This window comes from Tupaia chinensis, unplaced genomic scaffold (assembly GCF_000334495.1).
Source record: "Tupaia chinensis unplaced genomic scaffold, TupChi_1.0 Scaffold000557_1, whole genome shotgun sequence".
Classification (NCBI taxonomy): domain Eukaryota; kingdom Metazoa; phylum Chordata; class Mammalia; order Scandentia; family Tupaiidae; genus Tupaia; species Tupaia belangeri.
The window spans coordinates 2,714,156-2,730,466 of record NW_006160069.1 but is presented as its reverse complement, the minus strand read 5'-3'; the positions used below and the strand labels follow the sequence as shown (position 1 = coordinate 2,730,466).

Here is a 16,311-nt window from a genome sequence, read left to right as displayed (position 1 = left end):
GGGGGGGCAGGGGTGTGTGTGATTTCTCGCTTTCTGTCTTTCTGTCTGTCTCTGTCTTTCTGGTGAGCACACATGCCCTATAGCAAAAACCTCTAAAAAAAAGAAAGAAAGAGCATTGGTTGAAAAAAGTAGTGACTAAGGGAAATTCAAAAATGAGCCTCTGGTCTAAGTAGTTTTACTGGGTAACTTCAAAAGGAGGCTCCTAGAAGTTTAAACTAAAGCAGTGACATTAGGAACCAAGAAGCATGGATTTGTCAAGAAATGTTAAAAGGAAGTAGCTTTGATGGGACCAGTAGTTAGCGTAATGGCAATGTCGCTGGACTCCCATGTAGTCGACTGCAGTTCAAGTCCCAGATCTGATGTTTTAAACTCACTCTGGGCGTGTGTGCATGCATGCCCTAGATCCGGAGAGGAGATTGGAAGAGAAGGGATTGCAGCTTTGTCATCCCCCCTGGAGGGTGATTTCTCACTTTCTGTCTCTTTATCTCTCTCTGGCGAGTGCACATGCCCTATAGCAAAAACCTCTCCAAAAAACCGAAAAAGTGGATTTGATTACATTAATCCTTTCTAAAGAAATATATTGGACTCTTTGGGGGCCAAAATGTTCATGAAATATGTAGGGAGTAGGGTAGAGAATAGGGCACAAAGATGCAGTAAGGCAGGCAGAAATCTGGGTGAGTACCATGCCAAGCTATTCGCATGTGGACAAGTGGAGAAATCTCATAAGATCAGTGCACAGCATATAGAGAGGGGAGTTACAGGAGGCAAAGGGACCATTTAGAAGTCAGGTGACAGGCCAGGCAGGGAAAAATAATGGAAAGAATGCGACATAAAGGACAGCTGCAGTGTCTTACAGTGACTGCTTAGATATGGCAAGTGAGAGAGGAAAGCGAGTTAATGTCTCCATAGTTCTTAGGTAGCACTTCCTTTCCCTTGGTTTTTGGAATATCTTTCTCAGTGAATTTTATATGTTTAGTGTAGAGTTTTATCAAACATACCATAAAGAGGAAGATCATTCTGCTGTTTATTTTCTGCAAAAGAAAAATTTGCTTGACAAAGTGCAGATCATGAATATGAAAGGTAAGATTAATTTCAAAAATAACTTATGTCAGGGCCAGCAGGTGGCATGGTGGTTAAGGGCTCTAGACTCCCACATGGTTGACCATGGTTCAAGTCCCAGACCTGGCAGCTTGCTATCTCACTTTTTCTTTCTCTGTCCCTTTCTAGTCAAATTTAAATAGATAAATGAATAAATTTAAATAAAATCATTCTTTTTTTTTTTTTGAGAGGTTTTTGCCATAGGGCACGTGCACTTGCCAGACAGACAGAGAGAGACAGAGAGACAGAAAGTGAGAAATCCCCCCCCGGGGGGATGGCCACATCGCAGTCTCTTCTCCTCCATTCTCCTCTCAGGATCTTGGGCACGCACACACACGCACCCAATGTGAGTATTAAGCAGGTCCGGGACGCGAACTGCGGTTGACTACATGGGAGTCCAGCGACATAGCCATTACACTAACTGCTGGTCCCAATAAAATCATTCTTTAAAAAAAAAAATATGTGATGATATAACAATGGCCTGGCAAGATAAGTTCAGGAATTAGAGTGTTGAGATACAAGTTTGAATTTTAGCTTCACTGTCCTGAAGCTTAAGAGTTTGGGCACTTAGTGCACTGGAGCTTTAATTTCTTCATCCACAAATTGAAACAGACACATGCATAGATAGAACACTTGTTAACGATCACCTGGTTCAAACTCGTTATGTTAGTGATGACAGAACTTTGTGTCAAGTAGTGTAAAAGAAGTTTGCAGTGCTACCTGTTAGAAGAATCTTGTCTGGGAAGTCCTGGCCCAGGCTACCTTGTTAGCATCCCAGCTTGTCTTCCTCCAACACATCCTGGCTTCCAGGCACAACAAACTTCTGGTCATTCCCAAACAAACCCTACCTTTCACCATACCACGATGTCTGCACTAGTCTCTCCTAGTAGTCTACCCTCCGCCTTTCAGACTTTCAGATCCAGTCTCCTCTTTGGAGAAACTGTTTTGATTCTTTCAAGGAGAGTTCATCAAGGCCCTTTCTGGACTCCCTCAGCAATCTTTTCTAAAAGTAAGTGACAGTTTGCTTTTCTCTTTTTTTTTTAAGATTTATTTTATTTATTTATTCATTTATTTTTAATTTGACCAGAGAGACAGACACATAGAGAGAGAGAGGGAAAGTGAGAAAGCAAGTCACCAGGTCCAGGACTTGAACCCTGGTCAGCCATGTGAGAGTGTCCAGCACCTTAACCACCACACCACCTGCTGGTTCCCTTGCTTCTCTCTTGACATCTGAGGAAACTACAAAGGGATCATGGAAAAAAATAAAATTAAAGTAGAAGGCTTTAAAAGAAAAAAGATGTTAAAATTTAACTTTATTCATTTATTTCAATTTGAACAGAGAGGTACAAAGTGAGAGAAGGAGACCTGGGGGTGGGGAGGGGGAGAGTGAGAAAGCAAGTTACCAGGTCTGGAATTCAAACTGGTCGGTCACATGAGAGTCTGGTGCCCTCAACCACTGTACCACCTGCTGTTCTCAGGAGTTTGTTTTGATGCAGAAAAAAATGAAATCCATGCAGAATTTTTTCATAATATGCATTTTCTATGAATTTTTTGAAGAGCCCTTGTATCTGTTTTGCTCACGAGATCTTGATGTTTCTTAAGGATCAGGATCAGATCTTTATTAACCACAGTGTCAGCACTTAGCATAGTATCTGGCTGATTATAGACACTCCATAATTATTTCAGGAATACTTACATGTGGACCCCTTGGCCTTAATGCAGCTGGACTTTGTGTACACAGTATTACCGACTTGTATCCGGAGACATGGACAGAGATTGTATCACATGGGTCATTGTAATGGTTGGACTAATAGCCCAGTGACTGTAGTTTCTGCTGCAGTCCAAAATGAAGACCTCTAGTTTTAGAGATTGCTTTGTAGGTAGGCAGTAAAGCAAATGACATCTCAAGAATCAGATCTAGGGAACCAGAAGTTAGCGTAATGGCTATGTCGCTGGACTCCCATGTAGTCGACCGCGATTCGCATCCTGGACCCGGTGGCTTAAAACTCACACTGGGCGTGTGTGCGTGCGTGCCCAAAGATCCCGAGAGGAGAATGGAGGAGAAGGGATTGCGGCATGACCATCCCCCCTGGGGGGTGATTTCTCGCTTTCTGTCTCTATGTCTCTCTCTGTCTGACTGGCGAGCGCACGCGCCCTATAGCGAAAAACCCTCTCCAAAAAAAAAAAAAAAAGAATCAGATCTAAACAAATACACATGAATGTGTGTAATACTTATGACTAAAATTACCAAAGCATATTAATTCTTTCAGTAATCTCTCTTCACCAAGAATTATGTAGACCGGGAGATATCTCAACCTCTTTTGGGGTCAGCAGGTAGTGTGGTGGTTAAGGCGCTGGATTCTCAGATGGCTGAACACGGTTAGAGTCACAGACCCAGTGTCTTGAAAATCATACTAGCTGGGACCCGCAGCTGGCGTCAGGGTTACATCGCTGGACTCCCGTAGAGTCAATAGTAGTTTGAGTCTCTACCAGGCCACTTAAAGCTCATGAGGGGGCTGTGTGCATGCGTACCCAAGATCCCAAGAGGAGAGTAGAAGAGAAGGGATTGGGGCTTGACTATCCCCCGCAGGGGGTGATTTCTTGCTTTCTGTCTCTCTAGTGAGTGCATGTAAAAAAAAATCTAAAAAAAAAAAAAAAAAAAAAAAAAAAGGAAAGAAAGAATGAAAATCGAAAATCACACTGGGCATGTGTATGTGTGCTTAAAATGCCAGGTGAAGAATGGAAGTGAAGGGATTGCGGCTTGTCCATCCTCCCCATCCAGGAGGGTATTTTTCACTTTCCCTCTCTCTGTCTTTCCTTCTCTCTGTCTGTCTGTCTCTTCCTGCCAGGGCACATGCCCTATGGCATAAACCTAAAAATCAAACCAAAACAACCCTCTTTTATGTCTTCCCCTTGAGCTTCACACTTGCCCTTGCCAGTAGGTAGTACCTATGAAAGCAGGAGTTGCTGTAATTTCACTCCTGTATAAGGTGTTCTTCCTTAACTTTGGCTGCTGTGATATCTGCCCTGATCAGCATTGTGTTTCCTCTAGCTGCTTCCCTCAGCAGATTATGCTGCCTGGGAGATGATCAGTCTCTCAGTCAAGGCAAGAAATCCTACAACTCCTGTGATTTGTTCTACTTTGTACATTTGTGTCTGCTTGATTCATTTGCCCACCAGGATTTTCTTGGTCATCCTATCTTCAGGGCATCTGCTCCTCAAGAGAGCATACTTTGCAGGTTTTCTATCTCCTACCCTGTATTCAAGAATAGATCATGAGACCAGCAGCTAGCATAATGGCTATATCATTGGACTCCCATGTAGTTGACCGTGGTTCAAGTCCTGGACCAGTGGCTTAAACTCACAACGGGTGTGTGTGCGTGTGTGCCCAATAACCCGAGAGGAAAATGGAGGAAAAGGGATTGCGGCATGACCATCCCCCCTGGGGGGTGATTTCTCGCTTTCTGTCTCTATGTCTCTCTCTGTCTTTCTAGTAAGTACACGCACACTATAGCAAAAACCCCTCCAAAAAAATAAAAGAAAAAAGTTGATCTCAAATTTTAAGATAGCCATCTTTAATATCACAAAGATATACTTTACATTAAAATCCACACTAAAAAATCAGAAAAGCACTTTTATGTATTTACCTTTTACGTGAATACTGTACGTGCTTCACATTTTGTACCATCTCCTGCCTCCAGATCTAGATTATTTTTACACACACACACAGACACACACACGAAACACAAATTCACATGAGAGTTGTTTAGAAACTCCATGAAAAGTACATTTGATGGACAAACATGCATGGCTTTAATTTTTTCTTTTTTGCATCGAAATAAACTCACAAATTAATTTCATTTTCCATGAACTTTCTGAAGCCCACTTGCATATGTATACTCTATTGCCCTGATATTATTCTTACTCTCTCTATGAATTTAGAAGAAAACTTCATATAAACATCAAGGCTCACAATTGTAAATGTTATAAAGCACCACCACAAAATAAATATGAATGTGATATGCTATATTCTTAATCATTTCACATACAAGTTTATTTCAGTACTATCAAAGAGATTCAGATATTCATGATAAATCTGGAGGGTGAAACTATAAAAGAAGTGCCAGCATTTGAAATTGTGTGAGTGAAATGGAAAAGTTGCTGGTTTATACAATTAGAGTTACGAAAATATATAGTGTGTTTATGTCAAGGGGTTTAATCAGTGTGCTTAAAAAAATCACAGTGCTTCTGTTCATAATTTTGTCACATGCACACATTTCTATGGCAAAAGGCCAAGTACATTTAATGTAATTCACGGATGACAAGGAAGGTTGATGGCCTCTAATGAGCAATTGATTAACAGTAAACAGAGAGATATTAAGAATCTAGTTTACACTCCATCTGGAATAGAAGGACCATTTCCTTTTCCTGTGGCTCTTCATCCAAGTTTATTAACGAAGAAGGAAAAACAAGGGGATACTTAATTCTTAGATTTATTATTTGAAGATAATGAGCCCCATATTGTGATGGAAAACATAATTCTTGGTTGAAAGCCATGAATGTGTGCAGAAATAACCTACAGTCTTTAGCAGTTCACGTAAGCCTTGGCCTGGGTCTTTGGTCTGAGAGTTACTAAAATGATTGAGGTGTAAGAGGGTTAAAAACTGTATTCTACAGTATTATTATCTCAAAGACTGATTATCATGCAGAAGTGTGTTCCCATTTCAATTTTTAAAAACTACTAATTTGTTCTCAACAGTGTAATTTGGAACTCCCATGGGATGACACATGAGGATACACAGGAGACTTTGGAAAGTTTTTGTTGGTTTGGTGACACGGTTCACCAAGGCTACTTGGCTGAGATTTCCACTGCCTGATGCTACAGTAACATGGTGGCCACACTGTGATTCTCCACAGCTGGGCCCTCATAATTCACAGGACACAATAAGGACCTGAACACATATTATCTTCTCAAGAAAGGAGAATAGAGTACACCTTTTGAATATCCTTCACTTGGTTGGATTTTTACATAGCAAACAAGGATAAGTGAAAATAGTATGTTGTCAATGAGTATGTGGCATTGGTCATGTTGTAATGCAGTCTTATACTGGTCATCTCAGCACTGTCCAATTTCTGCATATGCAGTATCATAAAGATGTGTGAGGACTACATGGCATCTGACTGTATGTGTTAATTCAACTCAATCAAGCCAATGTTTGTTGAGCTCCTCCTGTAGGATAGATGTTACAATAGTTGAGCATGTTAAAACAATACTTATTGGGGCCAGGTGATGGTGCAGTGATAACGTAACTAGATCCACATGGGAAAGGTCCTGGGTTTAAATTCTAGAACCTCCTTAAGCATTCCAGGTGGGTGTACGCATGTGCTTCTGGTCCAGACTGGCTGAGGCTAGGAATAGATTGTGGCATGAGGACTATATTAGAAATGACTGTTTCTATCTCTCTTTCTTTTCCTGTTTCTGTCTCTCATTTAAAAACTGAATAAATAGGGAACCAGCAGTTAGTGTAATGGCTATGTTGCTGGACTCACATGTAGTCGACTGCAGTTCGCGTCCCAGACCCGGTGGCTTAAAACTCACACCGGGTGCGTGTGCGTGCGTGCCCAAGATCCCGAGAGGAGAATGGAGGAGAAGGGATTGCGGCGTGACCATCTCCCCTGGGGGGTGATTTTTCGCTTTCTGTCTCTATGTCTCTCTCTGTCTGTCTGGCGAGCGCACGCGCCCTATAGCGAAAAACCTCTCAAAAAAAAAAAACTGAATAAATAAAACTTAAGTAAACATACATTATTTCAACTAGTAAGTAGTCTTCTTTCTTTCTTTTTTAAGTTTGTTGATTTCTTCCAGGAAAAGGCAAGACAGAGTGAGAGAGAGAGCTGCCAACAGCTCTCATCTTAACACCATGATCTACCCTGTCCTCAGCCAGCCTGGACCATTGCTATGTGTGTTCCCAGCATGCACAGGGAGTCTGCACGTGAACCTAGGGCCTTTCCCTGTGGGTTCAGCATTGCAGAGTACTGTGCTTCTGCTGCACCATCACGGCTAGCGCACTCAACTTTCATAGTAATTTATTTATTTTTAAAATCCTTGCCTCATGCAGTTATTACTTACTATGTGTGGTTCACTGGAAGTATATCTTGTGTTTGTATATAATTGAATATATTCATTATTTTTCTTTCTTTCTTTTTATTTATTTATTTTTTTCCTGGAGGGAAGGTAGACAAGTGTGCTAACCAAACAGGAGAGAGACAGAGAGAAAGAGAGATTGGGAAAGTGAGAAATCACTTCCCAGGAATGATAGCCCTTGATAGCTGCAACCCTTCTCCTCCATTTCCCACTTGGAATTTTGGTGCTACACACACTTGATTTTCATGCCACTGGGTCTGAGACTTGAACTGCAGAATCAAGTAAGATTCTAGTTACCTTAAACTTCATGCCACTTATTTTTCCATGAATTAATTTTCATTGAAAAGAGTAGTCAAGCACAAGAAATTCTAATTTTCATTAACACTCAAATAGTGTTTAAAGGAAGTGTTTATCATTAAAAGTCTATGTCAAAATTATGGTTTATTTTTTTCTTTTTGTGCTTCTTATTTTAAAATTCTTTTTGATAGCTCTTTCATTTAAATCAATATTTTTTTAAAGTTTTTCCCATAGGGCACATGCTCACTGAAGAGAGACAGAGAGGGATAGTGAGAAAGTGAGAAATCACCCCCCCCCCCCAGGGAGGTGGCCACCCCACAATCTCTTCTCCTCCATTTTCTTCTAGGGATTTTAGGCATGCAAGCACACATGTCCAGTGTGATTTTCAAGCCACCAAGTCCAGAACTTGAACTATGATCGGCTATGTTAGAGTCTAGCAGCCTAACTACCATGCCACCTGCTGACCTCCTAAATCAATAATTTTTTTTTATTAGTAGTAAAATGAGAACACGTTCCCTTTGAGAATCTCTTAAAAGCTATGCAACTTCTCATCAGTAAAATGTATACACTAACATACATGTCTGCAACATATGACACACATGTTTTATTAAAGTTTGTATTTGTATATTTCTTCCATGAGGAGGAGAAATCATGAGACAGGCAGCACTCCTAACAGAATTTGATAACAATTCATCCCTAGCCTCAGCAACCATATCATGGTCAAGAGTGTACCAATGTACCAAGGGGTCTCCAGATGGGAACCTGGAACCTTTCTATCCATGTGGGTTAGCTTTACAGAGTGTTGGGCTTTACCTCTGTGCCACTGCCCATCCCCTAAGTATATATTTTGGGAATTGATCATTTTAAGAAACATATTAAATGCTTCTAGTAAGAGTATATAAATGCAGTTTATAAAATTACAACCTGATTTGGAAATTAAGAGATGATTTTTTTTGAGAATTACACTTGTGGATTGAAATTCAATTTCCTATCCATACTACTGATTAATTTATGTCACAAATGTGTGGTTGCATTTTGCCACTGTGGTAGAAAGCAAATTATTAGGACATGTTTCCGATCAATTTAGCATGAATTTAAGTCAGAATATTAGGCTTTCCTAAACACGAGCATATGGAAGTGATCCCTGACATATATGCATTGCCGTTTTGTTAAGGCTGCATCTGCTATCCTAATGGAAAAGCTATCATTCTAAGACAGTTTTGTAATTGAGTTCTGCTATCCTTCTGTTCTTCTGGGTCCCAGAGTAGCTCAGGAGAGTCACTGCCTTGAGCTTGTCTTTGGAAAGTTTCCAGAGCTGAACAGGTGATACCATAAACAGAACCCAGTCTTGCCATTTGGGGCCAGCGAGTGGCTCTATGTGGTGGCTCCTCCCGGATGTAAATTGATTTTAATGATTTCTTTCTTTCTCCTGGGCAGGATTTATGTGGGCATCATTCTTGTGACACCCTGGGGATGGCAGACGTTGGGACCATATGTTCTCCGGAGCGCAGCTGTGCTGTGATTGAAGACGATGGCCTCCATGCAGCTTTCACTGTGGCTCATGAAATTGGTATGCAACGCCTTTTCTCTTCCCTTGCCAAATCAAACACTTGTAACAGCTGCAAGAGGAACCAAAATACTTGGCAATTAATTCCAGATTTCTCCTAGTTCAGATGTACTGTTAGGGATTAAATTTGTTTACATTTATACTTTTAGGGTTACTAATATGAAGTGAAGGCAGAGTCAGCAACACAGTGAATATTTCCTTCTGACAGTGTCATTTAAAAGTTTATAATGAATTTGTCACTGCTACTGTCTCTTTAAAACTTTCTAAATGACTTAGACAAAATTCGTCATAGCTGACAATGGAATGCAGAGAGACGTCCCCCTTAAAAATTACTCAAGACAATATTGTCTCATCCACAGCTAATCAGTTTGCACAGAAATGTAACATGTTTTTTTTTTCCCCATGTGAGTAATAACTATAGGCCCCTGTCAAAGGTAGTCAGTGGTTTATGATTAATAGTCATGTGCACTCTGGATAACAAGTCAAAGGAAAGTTAGACTGATATCAGTAGGGTTTGCTTTAAAATGTCACTTACCCAATTTATTTAAGAAGCACATCTAAATTCTGTAACTATAAATATAGGATTGAGTTGGTAGATAATATTCCTGTTGACCCAGTGTCTATGGTACAGTCAGTAGCATACTGAGTTTCAGTGTCGGAAGTCATATGGCCAACCAGGGGTTTTTGATCTCTGGCATAGTCAACCTGAAACACACCCAGTGTGCACAAGAGTGCCAAATCTGACAAAATTGGGAAAGGGACTGTGGTGTGACCAGAGCTTGTGGAGGGTTCTCTTTCTCTTTCTCCTGTGTGAGCATGCATTCTCTATCATGAGTAAAATAAGGAAACTCATTTAAAAATCCCCACAATAAAGAATTTGCGTTTGATAGTGATTGACCTAGGCTACTAAGCAAATTGAAATTCGTATTTAGGAGGAACCACGCTGAAAAGCTTAGTATTTAGAATTATATGTTAGAATTGGACACATGTCTGACTCAGTTCTTCTAAAGTACTTTCTACCTGCAAAGTATTGTTCCAGTTATTTAAACTATCTATGCAAAAGTTTTCATATCTAGAAAATAAGGATAATAGCATCTATTTAATAGGGTCATTTTAGGGCCAAATTAGCTAAGACATAGATGGAAGTGTTGTTATATTTATTTGTACTTCTGTTTCACTTTTTTAGCTAAGTAGTTTGTTTACTTTTTTAGCATCATATTCTGGGAGGGCAAAGTGTGGCTTAACAATGATTGTACTTGCTGTTTTTATTAAACAAATTTAGTTTTTTAAAAAGCTAAAACCACAAGTTTAAATAGAAGTTAAAACTTTTTTACATTCTTCATTGACAGAATATTTCTACAAGGTGTCTATTTCTAATTTCTATGCTTTCTTTGGAGTGTTGAAATAACTTCTAATCAAAGGTGTATTTCCATAAGTCAAATGTTGCAGCAGGAAGATAAAATTCAGTAGTTAAATTTTAATTCTTCATTTTTTTTATCATGACGTTAATGCTCTTGACATTCTTCTCACTATCTAAGCAAAAGCAAGTAAACAAAACAAACAAAAAAAAAAACAGGAATTCTTAATGTAAATAAATCCAACAGCATCACAATGCATCTACATAGCACCATCACAGTGTTCAATTAACACTTCATTAATCGAGCATCTTTGGCTTCCAGGGCCAAAGACCTCAAGTGGAGTCTAAGCTCTGTCTGTGTTGTCTGTTTTATCTCAGGCAAGTGATTTAGGCATGCTCAGAGTCTGCATTTCCTCCCTATTAGGTGGACAAATAATGGGCAATGGCTGTCTCTTGTACTGCCCTAAAAGAGCTGATAATGACTGAAAGCGTTTTGAAACACAGGTTACTAAGCTTGAGAGTAGAGATTATGTCTTCACTTATCTCTCACTCATGCCCATTAAACTAACTGATAAAAATATAGTCTAATATAGAACCTTAATTAATACTTACTACGTATCTGTGTATGTATGTAAGTCAGCAAGCAGGAGTAATAAACAAGAGAGCTGCTCCAGGCCTCTGCAGCGGAAACTAGTCCAAATACTCAACAGGATTGTAATTAAACGGAGGAGCTTTCAGAAGTACACTAGTAATTAATCATCATTACTTAGAATGAGAGACATTTCATTAAAAAGGTTCTAACCCCCTGGGAAGACAGAGAGAGGCTGGATTTTCTCAAGCTGGGTGGAGAAATGGTGGGAAGAAATAAGAGTTGAATTTTGGCATTGTCTATCCACAGGATTATAAACTCGCTCTAAATCCTGATCTTCAAAGAAAGAGATTACACATTTCTTGAAATACGGGCAGTTTCTTCCTTCTCTCCTGCTCTCCTGGAGTGATCTGTCTCATAGGCTGACAGCATCTGGGAGGTTTCCCTGGAAGAGGAACACTGCAGTTAATGCAATGTACCTTTCTCAGGCTGCATTCCCATCAAGCCCTCTGGGCTCGGTTGAAGAGTCTTGCAGCATCACTTTTACAGCTCTCCAAAATTCCTAAACCAAGATCCTTAGGTTACACTGGTAGAACAGCAGTTTAAAGGAGAAAGTCAGATGCTTATAAGAAAAAATATGTTAAAACTATGTACAGTTGGCCCTTTTGATTCACAGGTTTAACCAACCTTCTACGCAACCAGGCCACACCAATGGTTATTAAATAGGGGGAAGAAGTGGCTCCCCAGGACAGAGCTGCTAAACAAGTTCATCTCTATGTTTGCCTTTTTACTTATATCTGGTGCTAAGATTAGTTGGTAGTAATCTAGAGATGATTTGAAGTATAAGCAAGGGACCAGATGACACAGCAGTAAAGCATGACTGCTCTGCTCAGCCAGCCCACATGGGAAGATTCTGGGTTTGTATCCAGAGACCTCCTTGAGCACAACAGACACATATGTGCCCATGATCTGGGATGAGAGGAAGCTAGGAGTGAATCATGGCTTCAAAACCTGTTGGGGTTGCTGATATCCTCTCTCTCTGTCTTGTTCACTGATGAAAGAAATCATCTTTAAAACTTTATCTATCTATTTATCTATCATCTATCTATATAAGGGAAAATTCTATGACATTTTCTATAAAGGACTTGAGCATTCTCTGATTTTCATATCCTCAGGGGGTTCAAGAACCAAATGCCTTTCTCCCCTTCAGGTACTGAGGAACAACTGTGTATACAATAAGAGCTTCTCCTGATGGTATAAGAATATTAGATACAGTTATGCAAGAAAACAATGTAAGAGAAATATGGGCTTCTCTATGCAAAGTAAAACCCGACCTTTGATATATGATTATACTCTGTCTCATTTTTTAATTGCTAGGGGGTATGTACTGGCCAGAGAGAGATAGCGTGAGAGATACACAGAAAGAGACAGATAGGGAGCCGGAGAAAGCATCCCCCAACAAGGTGTGGTCACACGGCAATCCCTTCTCATCCGTTTCTCCCTATACAGGGATTGGAGGCACATGCGTTTTTCAAGTCACAGAACTCAGAACACTGTTAGCCATATGGGATGGGGCTTCCCTTAACCACTAGGCTATGGGTCCTACCTGCCTCCTTATATCTTCTTTATTATTTGGTTGGATCATCTCTGTTTACTTCTTCAGAATTCTCTATAATTTTTTCTCCAATCAAATACTATTTAATTTCCCTTTTGTATTTTTTTTTCAAATTTCTTCAAAAGGGGAATTTTATTGATTACTTTATTTCCTCACAAAAAGACCAACTATAATCAAGTGAGGTAAACACTGACCTCAAGATTTTGTCATCTTCATAATAAAAAAGATGAAGCTTAGAACTGGATCACTTGACCCTTTCTCTTCTTATCTCCTCCCAGTTCAGAATGCCTACATCTCTTAATAGCCAGCATTCTCTTAGGTCTGAAGTTGGGCTCAACACAGTCAAGCCTCAGCACAATCTTTGTAGTTTTTGCCTTTTTCCAGAAAATAGGCTTAGTCTGTCCACCATAGCCACTCTGCTTCCTGTCATAACACCGCTTTCCCTGAGCATACAGAGACTCCTTGTCCTTTTTGTCCTGTGTCACTTCATGAGGTTGGTACTCACCACACTTATTACAGAAAGTCTGGGGTGGGTAGGGGGTGGGTAGGGATGCTTGCCATGCTTGTGGGCCTGCTATCTGCACAGAAAGGCTTAATTTCCCTTTTGTATCACATGTCACCTAATATGTAATGTCTGAAGGTAGAAAATATGAATTTAATTCCTCTTTGATAAAGAAATCTGGCTTTCATTCACTTGATTTTCTAATTGTTTTATTATTCTTTAACTTTCTTTTTTACCTAAATATTATGAGCACATGTTCTAGCATGAGCTTTAAAAAATTTAGAAAAGATAATCTTCCAAAAGATTTACTAATCAGTTCTTTATTATTACAGGGCCTTGCCTCTATAGTTCATGTGATCTTAGGTAATACAGCATGCTGACCTGTTTTCAGTGCTTTATTTTTTGAAAGTTACATGTAGCTATCAGCATGAGATACCCATACTCTAAATTCTAACTTTATTGCTTTCATGACATATCCCTTCTTCTTTTTTATTAGACATTTGCTGTTTTCCAGGCTTAGAAGTCATTTAGGCAGGCTGTGAAAGTTCATTTTGAAACTTTAGTGTTTCAGAGTGTTTAGAATTTGCTTGCACTTTATTCCAAAATTTGCAAGTTACTTCATGCAGACAGTGTAAATGTATTACTGTGCCCAAAACATAAACTAAAAGAAAATTTCCAGGCTGCTCCCTTAATTTTTCTTTTATTTCTTTGATAAGAAGGAAAAGGATATATTTGATTAAAAATGTGAAGATAATATATGAGAAATACTAGATTCCATTAAACATCCAAACATTTGAATAATTGGCATCACAGAAGGTCAAGAAACTAGTAAGGGCATGAACTCCTGGAAGATGACTTCTCAAGTCTAGAGAAGGACTCAAACATCCAGATCCAAGAAATACAAAGGACTCCAAATAGAATCAGTGGAAGAAGATCCTCTTCATGGCACATCTTAGCCAGACTGGCCAAAACCACAGACAAAGATGAAATACCTCAAGAGGCAAGAGAGAAATGTCAAGTGACTTACAAAGGTCATCTTATAAGGCTAACACCAGACCCTTCAATGGAAACAATACAAGGAGGAAAGAAATGGGAAGACATATTGAAAGTGTTAAGAGAGAAACAATTTCAACCAAGATTATTATGTCCAGCAAGATTATGGGAAAAAGGAGATTAAAATGGGAAAAAAAGAATAAAATCTTCTCAGATAAACAAAGCCTGAAAAAATTTGCCAACACTACATCAGTTCAAGAAACTCTATTGAGAGTCCTGTCCCATTCCAGCAAAGCTAAAGAATGAACAGACAGAAATACAAGAATAAAAACAACCAAGATAATGGCCAAAATAAAGGTAGAGACAAATCCAGAAATATCAATCATAACATTGAATATTAATTGGTTAAATTCTCCAATCAAGAGACACAGGCTTGCTGAATAAATAAATAAAAAAACAGAAACCCTCTGTCTGTTGCCTATAAGAAATGTATCTCATGGATAAAGACATACATAGACTAAAAGTGAAGAGGTAGAAAAAGGTATTCCATGCAAATGGGAACCAAAAAAGAGCTGGAGTCATGATACTAATTTCAGATAAAATAGGCTTTAAAACAAAAACTGTGAGAAGAGCTTAGGAAGGGCATTATATAGTAGTAAAAGGACTAATTCATCAAGAAGATATAACACTTATAAATTTCTATGCATCTAACTCAGGAGCACCCAAATATGTGAAGGAAAATATAAAAGGGGAGATAAGCTGCAACACAACAATTGTTGGGGATCTCAACACCCCACTATCTCCTTTGGACAGATCACCTAGACAAAAAATAAGCAAAGAGATCCAGGTTCTAAATGATACCATAAATCAAATGTACTTAACAGACATCTATATAACCTTCTACCCAAAACCATGAGATACACTTTTTTCTCAGCCCTGCATGGAAGCTTTTTGAAGATTAACAACGTGATAGGCCACAAACAAGCCTTTACAGATTCAAAGGCATAGAAATTGTATCAGTGTCTTCTCTGACCATGATGGAATTAAACTTGATATTAATTTCAGGAAAAATCCTCAAAAATACACAAATACATGGAAACTAAATAAGATTCAAAAAACAAAAACAAAAAAATGGTAAGTGCTGTCAGGGATATGGTGAAAGGGGAGCTCTCCTATACTGCTTGTTGGAATGTAAATTGGTCCAGCCACAGTGAAGAACAATAAGGAGGTTCCTCAAAAGTCTACAAATAGAACTACTATATGATCCAACAATCCCACTCCTTGGTTTCTACACAAAGGACAGAAGAATGCTTAATCAGAAAAGAGCTTGCACATCAATGTTTATTGTGGCACTATTCACAATTGCTAAGACATGTAACCAATCCATATGTCCACAGAAGAATGTTTGGAAAAAGTGTGGCACATATTCTCTATGAAATACTACCCAGCCATAAAAAACAAGATCCTGGCTTTTAATAGAAAGTGGATGAATATGGAAGATTTACTGCTGAGTGAAGCAAGCCAGGCTATTTCAATATGTCTTCCCATTTCTTTCCTTCCTTTCATTGTTTCCACTGAAGGGTCTGGGGTTAGCCTGACACATCGTATGGCTCCCCTTAATATATACTGACTGCCTGCACTCTATAGCTGAAACTGAAAGACTAGAGCATATAGGAACATAGAAAATGGTTATAGATACTAGATACAGTACAAGAAGAGGGTGGGAGAAGGAGGAGAATCTAAGACATTAAAAAAAAATAGAGAGGCAAGATACTTAACGGGACAAAGAAATGGGTTATTATCTGTTGATGATGTCATGTATAGTATCCCCAACTGGACTAGTGAGAAGTATATTCATGTTGGAACACTTTACAACCTAAGTGACTGAATGTATAAAATAAATGTATATAAAATTTAAAAAATATATTTTTAAAACATGATAATAATAAAACAAATATTTTAAAAAAATAAAGAAATATATTTTGGAGGTACATAGTCAAGTTATACTAATACAGTCTTTAAGAAGATAGATCTTGATTAATATAGACTCTACAAGGTCAGTAATAGATTCCTCTTCTCCTGGCTATATCATGTGTATATAAATATACGTTGTTAGGACATTTCAGAAAATTGCTTCAAAGCATTAGAAAC

At 38.8% G+C, this 16,311-nt stretch overlaps 1 protein-coding gene across 2 annotated transcripts in view; it reads left to right on the top strand.

The window, feature by feature from the left end:
• Positions 1–16,311, top strand: part of ADAMTS5 (ADAM metallopeptidase with thrombospondin type 1 motif 5) — a 59,118-nt gene that overhangs the window by 6,716 nt on the left and 36,091 nt on the right. For both annotated transcript variants that reach the window (XM_006157710.2, XM_006157711.2), the window contains exon 2: positions 8,975–9,107. In XM_006157710.2, the coding sequence (XP_006157772.1) occupies positions 8,975–9,107 (133 nt within the window). The remainder of the gene's footprint in view (positions 1–8,974; positions 9,108–16,311) is intronic.